General features: G+C 34.7%; 1 protein-coding gene across 1 annotated transcript in view; it reads right to left on the reverse strand.

Annotated features, from left to right (window-relative positions):
- Window positions 1-16,424, reverse strand: part of SPATA5 (spermatogenesis associated 5) — a 341,316-nt gene that overhangs the window by 282,205 nt on the left and 42,687 nt on the right. The window contains exon 11 of the mRNA XM_034661740.1: window positions 5,873-5,977. Within this exon, the coding sequence (XP_034517631.1) occupies window positions 5,873-5,977 (105 nt within the window). The remainder of the gene's footprint in view (window positions 1-5,872; window positions 5,978-16,424) is intronic.

The following is a 16,424-nucleotide window of genomic DNA, read 5'->3' on the forward strand; positions in this document are numbered from 1 at the left end:
TGTTTTCTATGTGCTGGACTTCTGTTAGTAACTGTAAGGGCACAAAGATGAATGAGAAAATGTCCTCAAAATTTTGTACTCTAGAAAAAGAAATAAGAAAAGTATCCTAAAAGACACAGTCTTTGTCTAAAGACATAAAACAGCTGTCTTCACACAAAGTAATACAAAAACTACTGAAAAAAAATACGGAACAGTTCTACAGTTCTCAAATATGTGAGATGGTGAGGACAGACATTTGGAAATTGTGCATATATGTAAGACTTATGTCAAGGTGTTAGAATGTGAAAATGATAGCAAATGAGTGAAAAAGAAAAGCAATAAAATAAACGCATCAAAAAAACCACTACTGTGGTCAATCACACAGACAGCTAGCTACAACTAAGTCTAAAGCAGTTTCCTATTGTCCCTTGCCAACTGGCTGCAAGGTGAGCTGGGAGCAATGAAGCTGACCACCTTTCCATGCCACCATCATCCATTCAAAATACCACTAAGTGCCTACTCCATATGCAGTCCCATACCAGGTGCTGGTCTACAAAATCCTTGCTCTCAGGGTTAAAACACCATAAGTAAGAGATTAAAAATAAAATCACTCTAACTACTGCATGGGAAATGAACTTAGTGGAGGGGGGTAGGCAAGATTGGATAAGGAAGACCAGTTAGATGGTGGCTTGGAGCAGGATTACAGCAGTGAGATGGCAAGGACGGCCAATTTAGACATGAGAATATATTTTGGAGGTGGAAGCAGTAGGACTTACTAATTAGAATGTGAGGGAATGAGAGGGTCAGGGTAACTCCTGAAAAAAAAATATAGCAATTCCCACCTCACATGATTATATTTCGGCTATCCATAACAGGTATAGCCTATAAGAAACTAGGAAGGACAATACAAGAATTATCTGTTTTCCCAACACCTAAAAGTAACCATCACTAATGGTACCCTCTAGCTTTCAAATGTGTGTTTTCAGTGAGATCATAATGTATTCACAATTTTATATTCTGCTTTTTTTAAACCTCATATATTTTTTGATATAACAGATCTTCTAGTTACTGTATGACTTTGGGCAATTTACTTGATCTCTCTAAACTTTCTCATCTAGAATATGGAGATAATAAAACCTAAGCTCCCAGTTTTATTGTGAGATTTAAACAGCATAGTTTATATTAATTGCACTTTGCCCAGCACACAATAACTATTTAATGAATACTAGGTAGTAGTTTATTTAAATGTCTGAAAGATGATTACAATGAACAGTCATATTTTGAAGGACTAGTGACAGAAGAGAAAAGCCAATCAGGCAATTTCATTTGTAGTTTCATGAGCAATCTCAAACTACCATTTTTCTATTCTTTTCCTTTGTGTCTGATCACTTCTTCAACTAAACAAAGGTAAATAAGTTTTGCATTTTAATATAGCACCTAAATGCCAAATAAATGATGAATAGAGAATAGATAAATGATGAATAAATCTACAGCTAAGATATCAATTCAAAAATGAATATAATTCAGCTTAAAGAGCTTATGTTGCACAGAAGAATCTTAAAGCACAGAAAGTCATGGGAAAAGTTAGTCTGTCAGAGAAGAATAAATACCAGCATGAAATCATAAAATCCTAAAACTAGAGCAGGAATTGAAAAACTAGCTGGTTCACTATCCCACCTTCACACAGTATTTCATCTTTCAACTCCTCTCATCTTTCAACAAATACTATTTTATGCTCTTTAAAAAAATAAAAAAATTCTGTAACTCTCTTTTTAATAAGTTACACTATATCATAACTGCCAGAAAATTATTCCTACAATCTAACTTAAATCACTCCTGATAATAGCTGGGTCCTTTCTTTCTTACTTGGTCCTAATGAAAACAGTGAACAGCTGCTCACATATGGCTTTATAACTTTTTGAATTAATAATAAAGTTAGAAGTATAGGAACAGCTGTCAAACAAGTACAGACAGAGCAATGAGATAAATTTCCCAAGGGAAAGGCCCTCCACAAACCTCTTATAATACTTTCTGGACAAGCATCCATCCAGCAATACACAAACTAAAACCAAAACAAAAGGACCCCTCAAAGTGCATACCCACAGAGGCCAAAAGACTTGATGATCAGGTTTAAAAAACAAACAAACAAAAACAAACAAAAAAACCAACTTATGGACAAGTTCCACAAGGAAGAGTAAAAATTAATGAAGTGAACTGCAGATATTGGGAGATACACGAGAGGAATTCAGTAGCTCCAGAGGGACTGACAGTGTCTTCACACATTTGTGAGTCAAGATGCTCATGTTTATTAAATGCCAAGTTTTATACTGCCAGGTACAAAAAGTTCTTTTGAAAGTGTTATTTTTATAGAAAATATTGTGACAAAGAGTACTTTTCATTTTGTTCTTTCATGCTAACAAGTCCCAGCAGGAGGACAAGAAGCCAGGAGTAGCAAGTGGGTTGGCGCCTGTTCAAAATTCTCTGCGGGGTCACACGTTAACTGTTAATCAATTCAAACATTTAAAATACATTTTTTTTTCTTTAGAAATCATAAACATCTCAAGGGGCGCCTGGGTGGCACAGCGGTTAAGCGTCTATCTTCGGCTCAGGGTGTGATCCCGGCGTTATGAGATCGAGCCCCACATCAGGCTCCTCTGCTATGAGCCTGCTTCTTCCTCTCCCACTCCCCCTGCTTGTGTTCTCTCTCTTGCTGGCTGCCTCTATCTCTGTCAAATAAATAAATAAAATCTTTAAAAAAAAAAAGAAATCATAAACATCTCAAATTACTAAAGATACTAAATAATGCATAAAGAAATAAGTTGAGAAAACTCAACCTCCAAGATCCAAAAGAAAGATCAATACATTTCCAGATGCTTCTTTAATGGAGGTAAAGCAAAATTAGGAAGAAGTATTCAAAATGTGTTCTTAGATCTAAGTAAAAATAAGTGAAAGCCATTAGCTTTGTATAGTAAAAAGACAAAAAACATTGTCCCCCATGCTTTAAAAACACATTCTATGGAGGTTTAAAAAAAACAAAAACAAAAACAAGTTTCAGTTGTACTATAGTGCCATAAACCATCTACAGCCTCTCCCTCTCCACCCAATCCATTAAAGATAAAAACTTCAGAAAAAATACAGCAACAAAGACAACTAAGTGAGGACTCTGAAAAAGTGAAGGAGGTGAACTGTGAGGGAAGGACAAATAGAGAGAGGTGCTCTGCACAGGGTGGTAGGAGGGGCTAAATATGTTTCCTTCTCTTTTCTCTCTTCACTCAGTTTCTCCCCTTCTTCCTGTCTCATTTCCATTTTGCATAAGCAAGCTTGGTTGAAAATATCTCACAATTTCAAAGGTAAGAGTACAGGGAGTTTAAACAAGTAGATGAGAAAGACTAAAAGAAACTGCACACCAAAACTTTGCCACTAATCTGGGTGATTTTGTTGTTTAGTAAATCACATTAAGGACCTCACTGAAACATAAAGGCTATGGGAGCCAGATACTCCAATAACTCCTTAACAATAAGGAAAAAAAATTAAGGTAAAGAAGAAATAAACTATTAAAGTAAAAAATTATAGATATCATGGAAAATATGATCAACTTAAAGGCAAATGTTTTAACCAAACTTCAAACTGTATAAATCTCATAATCAGTTGAATGGCTACATTAAAACCTGAGTTCAATTTCTAAAATATCATTACCTTACAATCATACTTTAATAAGTTTACTATGATCTGTCCTCAGAGAACTGGTTATGTATGAACCTTATAAATATAAGAACATATTATTATTTAAATAAGCCTCCCTTAGATCACAAAAGTCTATAATTTAATTCAACTTAAAAATAGTTAGGGGTGCCTGGGTGGATCAGTTAGTTAAGTGTCCGACTAGTAATTTCGGCTCCAGTCATGATCTCAGGGTCATGGGACTGATTCCCTCCCCTCCCCCACTGGGGGCCATGGGCTCCACAGTTGGCAGGGAGTCCCTTGGGGTTCTCCTTCTCCTCTCCCTCCGCCCCTCCCCACCACGAGTCCACTCTCTCACTCACTCTGTTTCCAAAAGTAATAAATAAACCTTTAAAAAAAATAGTTAATCATTTCCAAAATGAACTTTAAAAACACAACCTACTTTAGCCAGATAAACAAGTCCAGGAAAAATCTCACAAAAAATGGAAAACTTAAGAAAAAAACAACAGCAGCAATAAAAAAATTTTTAAAAAAGTAAAACTCATCAAGAAAATGATATAAAGTCTCACCTAGAAAATTCTTCCTATCTCATTAAAATATTTTATATTTTTTTCTGATTTACCAAATTCCTTAAATAATTTAACATGAAGAGAAAAAAATGCTTTGAATAATTAAGGAAACTGCTTAGAAAATCCCTGCCATTCTTACTCTGGCATAGCAGAACTGGGAAAAGATAAAGGAATATGGATAAAGGAAATGAAAAACATAAGAACGGAAGAAAGAGAAAGGGACTTTTACAGACTGGCCCCCCAAACCCAGGTGCTAAAACAGCATATGTTCTACAAGTTTCTCAAGTGAATTTTAAATTAACCACAGGTAATAGGTGACAAAATGTCCCAATACTAAAGAAATATAAAAGGTCCAGAAAAAAATGTTTTAAATAGTAAAAATTTTAAAATGAGTTTTGTCCTGATTATTCTTCTGTGGGAATTTACAAGTGAATAGTCAAACAGAAGGATTCTTTTGTTATATATGCATATATCACCAGGACCTTCTTAGGATAGTGCCTTGTATATTACAGATGCTCAATGACTAGTAAAGGAATAAATTAATAGGCAGACACATATTTCTCTTATATTATTTTAAAGATAAAGTGGGAAAAGAGGGAGAAATAGCAGGGGGATGTGCTGGTAGGAGGAGAGATGGGAAAAATAGGAGAGCGTTAGGAATAAACCAGCATGTGTGGTCAGACCTAATGAAAAAATGTTGCTAACATGTCAGTGTACAAAAAGCTATACATATGCCTTGCATGACATTTTCTAACCCAGATCTGTCCAAACAGTTGGATCATAAACTCAAACCATTTCCTCTGATCTCCTTTGATGGTTGGTTGACAATAAAAATTTTTGCATAATAGAAAGAAAAACCCTCCCCTGCCAAGACTGGCCGAAGAGATGCTCCAAATTTTTGTGAAATAGGAAGCAAAGGGAGGAGGTCCCAGAAAACTGAGCAAACTTATATAAGCAAATTTCCTAAGGACCTTCAACTCTGGTCTTGAGATACAGACCAGAAAGGAAGTTCCCACACGGAAGAAAAACCAGTGCTGGCCAGAGAGTCAAGATGTTGGGGTGGGGAAAGAAGCTTACTACTGATGCTTTGGCTCCAGGCAACAGGTATGAGGAGAAAGCCCTGACAGAGGAAAGGGGATATCAGAAAATAAGTCTTACAACACAGTCCTAATGGTCAATATTTAGAAAAAGAAGAAAGGTGTTACCTTAATAGTTAAAGCTTGTATTGGAATGCTGAATGTGCTACATGTAACAACTGAGCGTATGAATGTTAGTGGGACAGAACCAACTTAGGAACCAGGCCTGAAAGATACCACAAGACAATTCTGGGAAATAAGCTGCCTAGAAAAATGAGACATATATTTTAGGAATGTACCGAGTTCAGTGAGACAGGTCAAGCAAGTCTCAGGAACTAAGCAAGCCTACGTGGTAGACTGTTGAGCAAATCTTGACTATCCTAAGGTAGAATTTGTGTATCTTTTATAACTTCTGATAGGTATGAGGGCACATGTGTTACAGTATCAACAAGAGAGCCAGACTCCCATAGGTATAGTTGGTAGAGGTTTTAATATCAAATATCCATTCACTTACTCATTTATTTGTTCACTCATTCACTCTGATATATTCATTTTACTGCAAGGTTAGGTTTGGAGTGTCTGGCCAGGCTCTAGGACTATAGGTAAGTATACAGAATGAGGTACGGAGAATGAACAAGACTGACATGGTCTCTTCATCAGTGAGCTTACTGCCTGGAAGAAGAGGCAGACATTAAACAAATGCATTAATAATTGAATAACATGAAAGAAGAGATGCATTTGAGGATAATGACAGAATTATGCTGAGGGACCTGAATGTTACTCCAGATTCTAATCTGATAAAAGAGACCCATTTTAGATTCCCTAATTTGTGACTTGAGCAGTTACTATTCTCCTTCCTGGCTTCCTTTCTTTGGTATCTCTAGGAAAATCTAAAGTTGTGCACATTAGACATCCTGACACTTTACCAAAAAGGCAAAGCAATAAGACAGTTAAACATGGATTTAAAAAGAAAAAAAAAACAAAAAACACGGAGAACAAATTCTACATGTGAGGAACACATGCACCATAAGTGTGCAAAAAGGTTGAATTCAGAAGGACTGGGTCGCATAAACCCTGCCCATTCTAAAGAAAGGCCTGGCCATTGGCACCCTTCTGGGAGATAATCTCTAGCCTTTTAAATATTGTGCCTGATAAAAGTGTTTTTGTACGTGAAGCCTTAGGCTAAGCTATACCAGTTTGACCAGATAAGTTTACCCTGACAATGTGATTTAAGAACATCTGTTTTTGCTCTGGAAAGGACTGGAATCTAAGTAGCTAAGTCAGACAAGATGATGATGTATGTCTACATGACTGATCCCCAATAAAACCCTGGACACGAAAATTCAGATGATTCTTCCTGGTCAATAACACTTCACACATATTGTCACATTGTTTCAGGTAGAATTAAGTATGTTCCCATGTGACTCCATTGAAAGAGGACACCTAGAAGAAGCTTGTGCCTAATTTCTCTGACTTCACCCCATGGGTCTTTTCCTTTTGCTGATATTGATTTGTATCCTTTTACTGTAATAAATCATAACCATGAGTATAATGGCCTCTGAGTCCAGTTAGGCATCCTAGTGAATCAAACCTGAGGGTGGTCTTGGGGCTCCCCAACAGGCAGATGATTACATTATTAAAAACCTAGAATTCTCTAGAACTCATATTCTCACGAACTCCCTTCCTACCTCCTAGCACCCATAGATAGCCTTGGACATCAGAAAAAAACTTTTATCTCAGGACTTTAAACTTATTTTATAAATTCACCTCCAGCTGATAGTGGAGTTCTCAGGCATCTGCTAATTTTCAGATTAAGTTTAATCACTCTACCATATTTTTCCCACTTTAACATTATATCCCATTCCACCTTATAGCACTCGTCTTTCTATTAGGTGAAAACCAGAAGGTTCATTCTTAATACCCAAAACAATACAAACAAAGAAACAAACAAAACCAAACTACATAAAAAACTACAAAGCATTTCTCTGAAAAGCACATGAAATTCTGATGCAATTTTAACATGGGACATTGGAATACATTCCACCCTGTGGCTTGGATGTAAATCATTAAATATGGGATGCCGCCAAATAGGGATGCCTGGGTGGCTCAGTCGGTTATGCATCTGCCTTCGGCTCAGGTCATGGTCCCAGGGTCCTGGGATCCAGTCCCACATCAGGCTCCCTGCTCAACAAGGAGCCTGCTTCTCCCTCTGCCTGCTGCTCCTCCTGCTTGTGCTCTCTCTCTCCCTCCCATTCTCTCTCTCATAAATAAATAAATAAATAAAATCTTAAAAACAAACCAAAAAACCCTGCCAAATAAAGACTTTTGTTTCTGGCCAATGAGTAAAGGAGATAAGATTTACCTTTCTGTCTGAAAAATTTAAAAAAACTGAAGAAACTGACAAAATATATGAACATTAATTCTCAGAACATAACAACAAAGGACAATGATCCCTGAGAGAAAAGAAACCCACTAGCTGACTATATTCAACCAGTCGCTTGGAAAAAGGTCACAGGTTATAGTAATGAAGGGGAAACATAGGCAGAACCCACAGGCTTCCTGAGATGAGAAAATAAAGGTAGGTGTATGGGGAAGCCAAAGAGGTTAGGTATCACAGAGCAGAGGATTAGAGATAAAAGGAATCCATAGTAAGGGAACTCCTGAATTCTGATGAGGGTCTCCTTCATATATCCTGTTATCAATGCACACATAAAAACAAAATGAGGCAGGGGAGGGCGGGTGAGAGAGTCCAGAGACCCAAAACGAATAGAAGGAAGAGTGTCTGCTCTCAACAGGAATCTCATAATTCACCACGCATTAGGTAGAGTACTGCAAAGGATCTTATCCCAATACTAGGGAAAAATTAACCCCAGACAGAACACTGTCTTGGTCCCATCTAAGAAAATTAAAAGGCAAGACGCACCCCCCCCATAATTAAACTATTTCCAAGTACCTTAACCACATCCCAGAACAAACTTTAGGAGCATTTTTATGAATATAAAAATTATCCAGCTACCAACAAGGTATAATTCAAAATTTCTGGAATTTAATAAAAAAGTATTGGGCATGCAAAGAAGCAGGAAAAGACAGCCCATAAGAAGAAGATCAATAAACTGAAGCTGATCCAGAAATTAAAGATGACAGAATAAACAAAGACATTAAAACAGTTGTTATAAATGTATTCCATAAGTTCAAATAAAGGAAACACTGAAAACACTAGAAAAGAAAATATAAAAAGGTTAAAATCAAATTTCTAAAGAAGAAAACTAATTTAATGTCTATAATTTTAAAAATGCAATGGATAGGACTAATAGCAGATTAAATATTTCGGGGGGGTGAAACAGGTTAGTGAACTGGTAGGCACAACAGACATTAAAAAAAGAAACAAAGAGAAAAATAAAAGAATAAAATGGACACAGCAGACTGAACTTTGGGACAATCTCAAGCAGACAAATGTACATATACATTTTGAGTCCCCAGTGAGGGAGGGAGGCAAGAAACAAACTAAATATAAGAAATAATGGCCAAGATTCCCCCCCCCAAATTTAATTAAAACTATAGACCCACACATAAAAGATTATCAATGAACCAGCACAGGAAAGATGAAGAAAACTACCAAGGCACATGGTAACTGAACTGCTTAAAACCTGTGATAAAGAAGAAATATTGAAAGCAATCAGAGGAAAAAAGATATATGGAAACAACAGATTTCTTTCCAAAACTACTGCAAGAAAGAAGAGTGGAGCAAAAGCAACTTGGGGGGAAATGAGAAATTAAAGATAGGACATCACTATTGATCCTGCAGAAACAGAAATCTATGAATGACTAACTCTGTCAATCCAACTATTAAGGCAAAATGGACCAATTCCTTAAAAGATACAAACTATCAAAATTCACTCAAGAAAAAAATAAATAATTTGAATAGTCCTATATTTATTTAAAAATTAAACTGTACTTATGTCTTCCAATAATGAAAATTCTAGGCCCAGATGGTTTCAGTGGAGTACATTTAAGGAAATAATACTAATTCAACACAATTTCTTGCAACCCATAAATGATAAGAGAACACTTTCCAACAACTTTCATAATGCCAGCATTCCCCTAATACCAAAACCGGATAAAAAACTTCAAAAATAACTATAGATCATTATCTCTCTTAAACATGTATGTAAAAATTCTCAACAAAATATTAGCAAATAAAATCCAGCAATTATATAAAAAGGGTACTATATCACAGTCAAGTGAAATTCACCCAGAAATACAAGACTGATTCAATACTGAAAATCAATGTAATTCACTATATTGACAAACTAAAAAAACACATTATGATCATTTCAAAGATGCTGAAAATGCATTCAACAGAATTGAACACCCATTTAGGATTTTAAAAAAATCTCTCAGCAAACTAGAAATAAAAAGGAACTTAACCTAAGAAAGAACTTCTTAAGGAAAAAAAAAGCTAGCATAATACTTAATGATGAGGGAAGTAATAAAGAGTTGCTGTTCAACAGGTATGGAGTTTCAGTTTGGGAGAGAAAAAAGTTCTGGAGATCTGGAGATGGATGGTGATAGTCATTGCACAGCAATGTAAGCATATTTAATGCTGCCAAATTGTACATGTAAAAATTGGTTAAAATGGTAAATTTTATGTTATGTATATTTTACCACAGGTAAAAAAAAAAACAAACACTTTTCCCATTTGAGGTTCTCACAGATGTAAGCTATAATTGTAGCTTCTATAATGCTATGGTTATAAACACAAGAGTTAACCCTAGCTAGGGGGAAAATCAGTCAAAGGCCTAAATTAAAAGCTAAAACTATACTCTTAAAATAGAAGGTAAATCTTCATGAACTCGGATTTAGCAATGGTTTCTCAAATGTGGTACCGGAAGTACACACAACAAAAGAAAAAAGATACACTGGACTTCATCAAAATTAAAAACTTGTGCCTCCAAGGTCACTATCAAGAAAATGAAAGAGGCAGTCCACTGAATGAGAGAAAATAATGCAAATCATACATATCTGACATCATATATCATGTATCTGATAAAGGACTTTATCCAGAATATGTAAGAATTCTTACTACTCAATAATAAAAAGACAAATAACCCAATTAAAAATGGGCAAAGTGTCTGAAGAGATACTTCTCCAAAGAACATACACACAACGGCCAACAAGCAAATGAAAAGATGCTCAATATCATTAGCCACTAAAGAAACACAAATAAAAAACCACAATGAGCTATCATTTAATACCCACTAAGCTAGCTATAATTAAAAAGATAGATAATAATGAGTTTTAGTGAGGGCATATAGAAACAGGAACACTCTATACACTGCCGGTGGGGATATAAAATGGTGCAGTCACTTTGGAAAACTGTTAGCTCCTCAAAAGGTTAAGCAGAGTCACCAATGACCCAGCAATTCTTTTATCAGATATAGATCTCAAAGAATTGAAAACAGGTGCTCAAACAAAAACTGTACACAAATGTTCAAATGCACCTTTAATTATGATAGCCAAAAAGTAGAAGCAATCCAAATCTATGACTGGATAAATCAAATGTGCTATATCCATACAATAGAATTATTTAGCAATTATTTGGCAATAAAAAGCAATAAAGTACTGATACATGATGCACGGATGAACCTTGGAAGTTTTATGCTAAGTGAAAGAAACCAGTCACAAAGAATCAAATATCTTATATTCCATTTATATGAAATGTCTAGAACAGGTGCATCTGTAAGAAATATAAAATAAATAAATGTTTGCCTAAGGCTGCTGAAGATGGGCAGGTTGGGAGATGATGGGTAAAGGGTATTGGGTTTCCTTTTGGGATGACAAAAATGTTAACCCTTTTGGGATGATAAAAATGTTTTAAAATTGACTGCAGTAATGGCTGTACAGCTCTTTAAATATACTTGACCACAAAAATTCACCTTTTAAATGATTGAACTGATATGTGAACTGGATCTCAATAAAGCTATTACCAAAAAATAAACATGTATTTATATGGAAGGGTAAAAGAACTATTTCTGAAAAGTAAGAACCTTCATGAACTAAAATGCTTCACAAAACATTCAGTCATTTAACAAACTTCTATCATTTAGTTATTACCATTTGCCAAAAAGTGGGGATACAAACATGAACAAGACGAAAGGTCCACAGGGATATATGTGTATTTTGTGTATTAGGTATATTATGTCCCCAAGGCATGTATGTGTATTTTGTATGTGTGTATAAGGGATCACATTACAAGATCTTTGCTAACCGAGACATCAGAAAACAATTTTTCAGGCAGAGAAGACAACACATGCAAAAGCAGGAGTGGTTCAACAAGACAAGAGCATAATAGAAGGAGAAAGTGAAGAAGGAGGCATGAACCAGGTTACGAACAGCAAGCTAAAGAGCTTAGACTTCATTCTAGAGATGATCAACAGGTAGTCATGCTGATGGCTGTTAAGCCAGATTAGTAATTTCTGTTGGAAAAATTACTCAACGAAGTGTTGGGAGTATTAAAGAACAAGATCAGATGGATGTGCAATTACTCCGTATCTGTACAAGGTAAAGACAAGACGTGTAGTTCTGTAAAAGAACCACATCAACCCTACCAATGAGTTCTTTATGCTAAATGAAAATCTGTGTTTTTAGCAAAGACTCACCAAGTACTTATTGAGTACCAACCAACTTATAACATACAAGTGCAGCATATGCCTCTATGATTATCTAAACATTATTTACAGATTCAAAAGAAGACACACATCAGAAATGGCAAATTAAGAGCTTTCCTTCCTTCTATCATCTGAAAGGAAGAGTGTCTGATTTCACCAAAGTTAACCAGGATCAGAACTGAGAACAGAAACTGTTGATCTTTACACTAACTTTTGTATCTCTCTCATTCCTCCTCTAGACTATAAGCCTGAGAAAAGTAAGGTATAAAAGGAAAAGTGGAATGAAAGAGTTAAACTTCTAAAATATTTAATACAGTTAAAACTACAATCTTGATTTTGGCACAGAGTATTTCCTGGTTAAAAGTAATCTACTTTCCCAAATGTGCTTTCCTGTTCAATTGTTATTACTTAAAACTATAAAAATGCATAAGAGAAGTTGGCAGGGAAGACTGGGATCTTGGGAGTGATAGAAGACACTCTTCTGTCTAGACAACAAGAAGCAAAATCAAAAGAAACCGAATTCAAAAGCCCTGCCAAGAACCAATATGGAATTAATAGAATTTCCACAGGTTGTATATCTATTCCAAAAAAAGCAATCTGTTATTTAGTAAAGAATCACAAAACCCTCAATCCTTTGAATCTGTAAAAAATAAAGAACACACAGAATACAGTACTGTTTTTAAAGAATAGAAACTCAAATTCCTTCTAATTATCCTGAGGGTACATGAAGAGCGAAATGTAATTATAGTCAATTAAACTATTTAACTCAAATCTCTGCACGAGAAAAGTAATGCTAATGAGCTCATCCTATGAAATTCAACTGCCTTGTCACATTCTGATGTTCTATTCTCATCTGAAAAGATGCCAAATGAAAATACATCAGTAAATTTTGAATATGTAATTAGTGAAACAGACAGTCTTTTGATTATTCATATAATTAAGTTTGCTACTTTTTAAAATGGGAGTAAATGAGGTATGTTTATTTAACTAATGACATTTGGTATACACTCAACTTGACTGCAGCCTACCTCTAAGTTTAACCTGGATCCAAGCTTACAAAGAGGTTTCGGGCTATTATTCTGAACCAAATGTCCAAATTCTGAAAACTGCAATCCAAAAGCAATACCAGAAGTATAAAGGTGGATTATTTCCAAATAATGAAACAACCTAAAACTACATAAAATGAAATAGGGAAAGCCTGGGGGGTGGGGGTGGGGATGGTTTAAGATACATAAATGAATTAAACTTGATGGTAATCGATCTGTACATATTTGGTTAAGAATGCCATTTATCAGTGATAATTGCTATGGTATTCATAAAATGACTTATTGCAAAGATAATATGTAAACACAACTATTAAAAGCACTGTACTTTTTTCTTTTTTTCTTTTTTTTTTTTGGTTACCTTAATAAAAAGAGAATTTTCAATAGATCAAGAAAGCAACATGTGTTGGCAGAAAATATAAAGGACTACTTTGTATCCTTCCAGAATAGACAGCTTAGCACTATTACATGCATCTTTATTCCAAAATTGTTAAATTCACTAAACAAACAGTAAGTTAAAATTCACTAACGTTAAAATTCACTAAAGAAACAACTTGCTTTATAAAACATGAAGAATCTGAAGAATGTTACATGAAGGTAATAATAGACTATATGATACTTTAGAACAGAAGGAGGATGTAATATTTAAATATATGTGAAATTTACTATCTGTTTTTTTCTTGAAAATTATAGTTTTTCACTTGTCCATTGAACAAATACTGGTCGGACATCTACTATGTGCTAGGATAAAAATAAAAGGATAAAAATAAAAAGAACTTATGCTCTCATGGAACTTAAAATCCCTTAAAAAAAATCATCCAGTTTACACCCATTACTTAAAATTTTAACATTTTTGTAGGAAGGAGAAGATATATATATATAATTGACAGTTCTTTTTCATTTTCTTTAAAGATTATCCAGTATTATTCCTCATTTTCAGTCAAGAAATTACACTCTAGTGGCAAATAGAAAAGGACTAAAGTAAAAATAAAATGAGATTTTAAGCTCTTTGTAATTTTAAATTTTTATCACATATTTATAGATCAAAACAATATTTATGGGGGAAAAAAAAGAGCTTAATAACATTTGTCCCAAGCTTTAAAACCACATATTTTAGTGTGGTAATTCCACTTCTAGGAATCATAAATGCAAAGATTTGCATATAAATGTGTGTATAATCATATTAGAGAAAAACAGAAAAAAAACCAGATATTTGAGAATGGAAGAAGAATAAAACAATTACAGTTCATCCACGTAACAGTATATTATACAGTCCTTAAAAAGATGTTTACTGAGAAATTTTAAAGTACAATGTTTACCATATAATTTTAAATGACTAAAGCAAAATATAAAACCATATGTATCCTAAGATTAACTATATTAAAATACCTATATGCACAGAAAAACCACCTATCAAAATTTTAAAAATTTATTGGAACTATAACAAAAATGTTAACAGTTGTTATTTCTGGGTGAAAAATTGAAATTTCAAAATTCATACTGGCATAGTCAAAGATTCTGAGGATTCCTATAGTAAAGAAATACATTTGATTTTAATAACCAGTCAATTGTAAAATGCATTTGACTTTTAATACACCAGTTGGTGTAATCACCAATTCAAAAGGTCCACAAAAAGGAAATATTACATTTAAGTACGTGGCTAACACTTACGGTCTTCTGAAATTAATAACGCATATTATAATTGGCAATATTCCCATCTTAAGACATTTCTTTTAAACTTAAATATAACTAGGCAACTGTGATTTAGAAGTTTTAATTTTACACACTGAAATCTTTTCTCAAAAGATGTTGAATGCTCAATTTACTATTAAATAATGCTCACAATTAACTATCTACTTGAAACAGGTTTTCTATAGCAAAGTAAGTAGTAAACCTTCTGCAGAAATAACTTGGGAGATATTTTTGTTGATATAATAGTCTGAAAGCAGAAGAGTAAAGTTTAGGAATCCAATTACAGAAATGTTGACTTCTCAGGAAAATTTTTACAATCTGAAGTGAACATAAAAAGCAATGTAAGAAAAGTATTTTGACCAGGGCTAATCACTCCAGAGCTCACGAGTAACATCACAGTACACCGTGGCCTTAGGCCAAGTAATAAAGTGCCAAATGGAAAATGGCACAAGTCCATGGATTGTAAATACTGTATCAAAAGAAAATAAAGGAAAAAAAATCTTTCATTAGAGCAATTAAAAATGCAGTTGTAGTACCAGTCCCCGTGATGAATGAATCAGTTCAGCAATTCCAAGAGTGGAGAGCCACTGTTTAAACACATTCTCCACTGGCAGTCATTTTAAGCTGAAAAAACTTACTGTGTGTTTCTTTAGTTCCTAAACTTTTTTAAACACTAAAGTGTTTTTGGATGGTGTAGTTGGTTTATAACCCTATCAGCTGAAATTTTCGCATGTGGCATTTGATGACTAGGCATCTACTTGACCCATTATATTATGCGACAGTAGCCAATAAAATACAGGTAAATACTACAAGTAAAAGTACTCATGCCAATGTGCCCAAACTTTAGACCATAAATCCCAAAGAAATGAAAATCTTCTACTAATCCAACATCAATCATTCATTATTCCATAATTCCTGTTGTCAAGTTATTCATACGAAATTAGCACGTTGTGTTACACAGCTTCAGTAAAACCCCAAAGTTAAGCTGTAATTTCATTAGTGAATTTGGAATCAAAAAAGAATTTAAAATCACATAAAGTTGCCTAAACTAGAAGCTGGTCCTTAGGGATGTTCCGACCTCTAGGGCATTGTTTCCCACCTTAATTTACAAAACAATTGTGTTCTATAAGAAGTTAACAAGCTTTTTTGCCACTTAAACTTTTGCTAACTATCCCAATATAATGTAGGACATGCCATCAATGCTTTGTTTCAATGTTCATTTTCCAGAAATATTAATATATCCAAAGAGAACTATAAGGCCATTTTTCCCCAGAATGTTAGGCCCACTCAGGTGATAACCTGGCAGATGACTCACCCATAAAAGGTAGCTTCTGTTGCCCTGTGGTGATTTGACTCTAAACTTTGCAAAGCAGGTCAATGATGTAGAAAATGTAAAACCTAGCGCTCTAAACAACAGACATGCGTTATTTCTGACAATTCTAAGAGTTAACTGGGTGGCTTTTCTGGTCTGGGTAAACTTCTGGTCTGGGGTGAGGTAGTTTAGCATGGTGTCTGTCACATGTTTGACAACTGGCAGGGTGGCTGAAAGGAGGGGATCTCAGCTAAGAGGGCTCACTTCTGCTCCACATGGTCTCTCATCCTCCAAGAAACTAGCACAGTTTTCTTAGCATAACTAATTCAGGGTTTCAAAGAGCAGCGAGAAAAGGCAAGCCCCAGTGGTTTCAAGCCTGATTGCATCATGATTGCTAATATTCC

This window comes from Ailuropoda melanoleuca, chromosome 5 (assembly GCF_002007445.2).
Source record: "Ailuropoda melanoleuca isolate Jingjing chromosome 5, ASM200744v2, whole genome shotgun sequence".
NCBI lineage: Eukaryota > Metazoa > Chordata > Mammalia > Carnivora > Ursidae > Ailuropoda > Ailuropoda melanoleuca.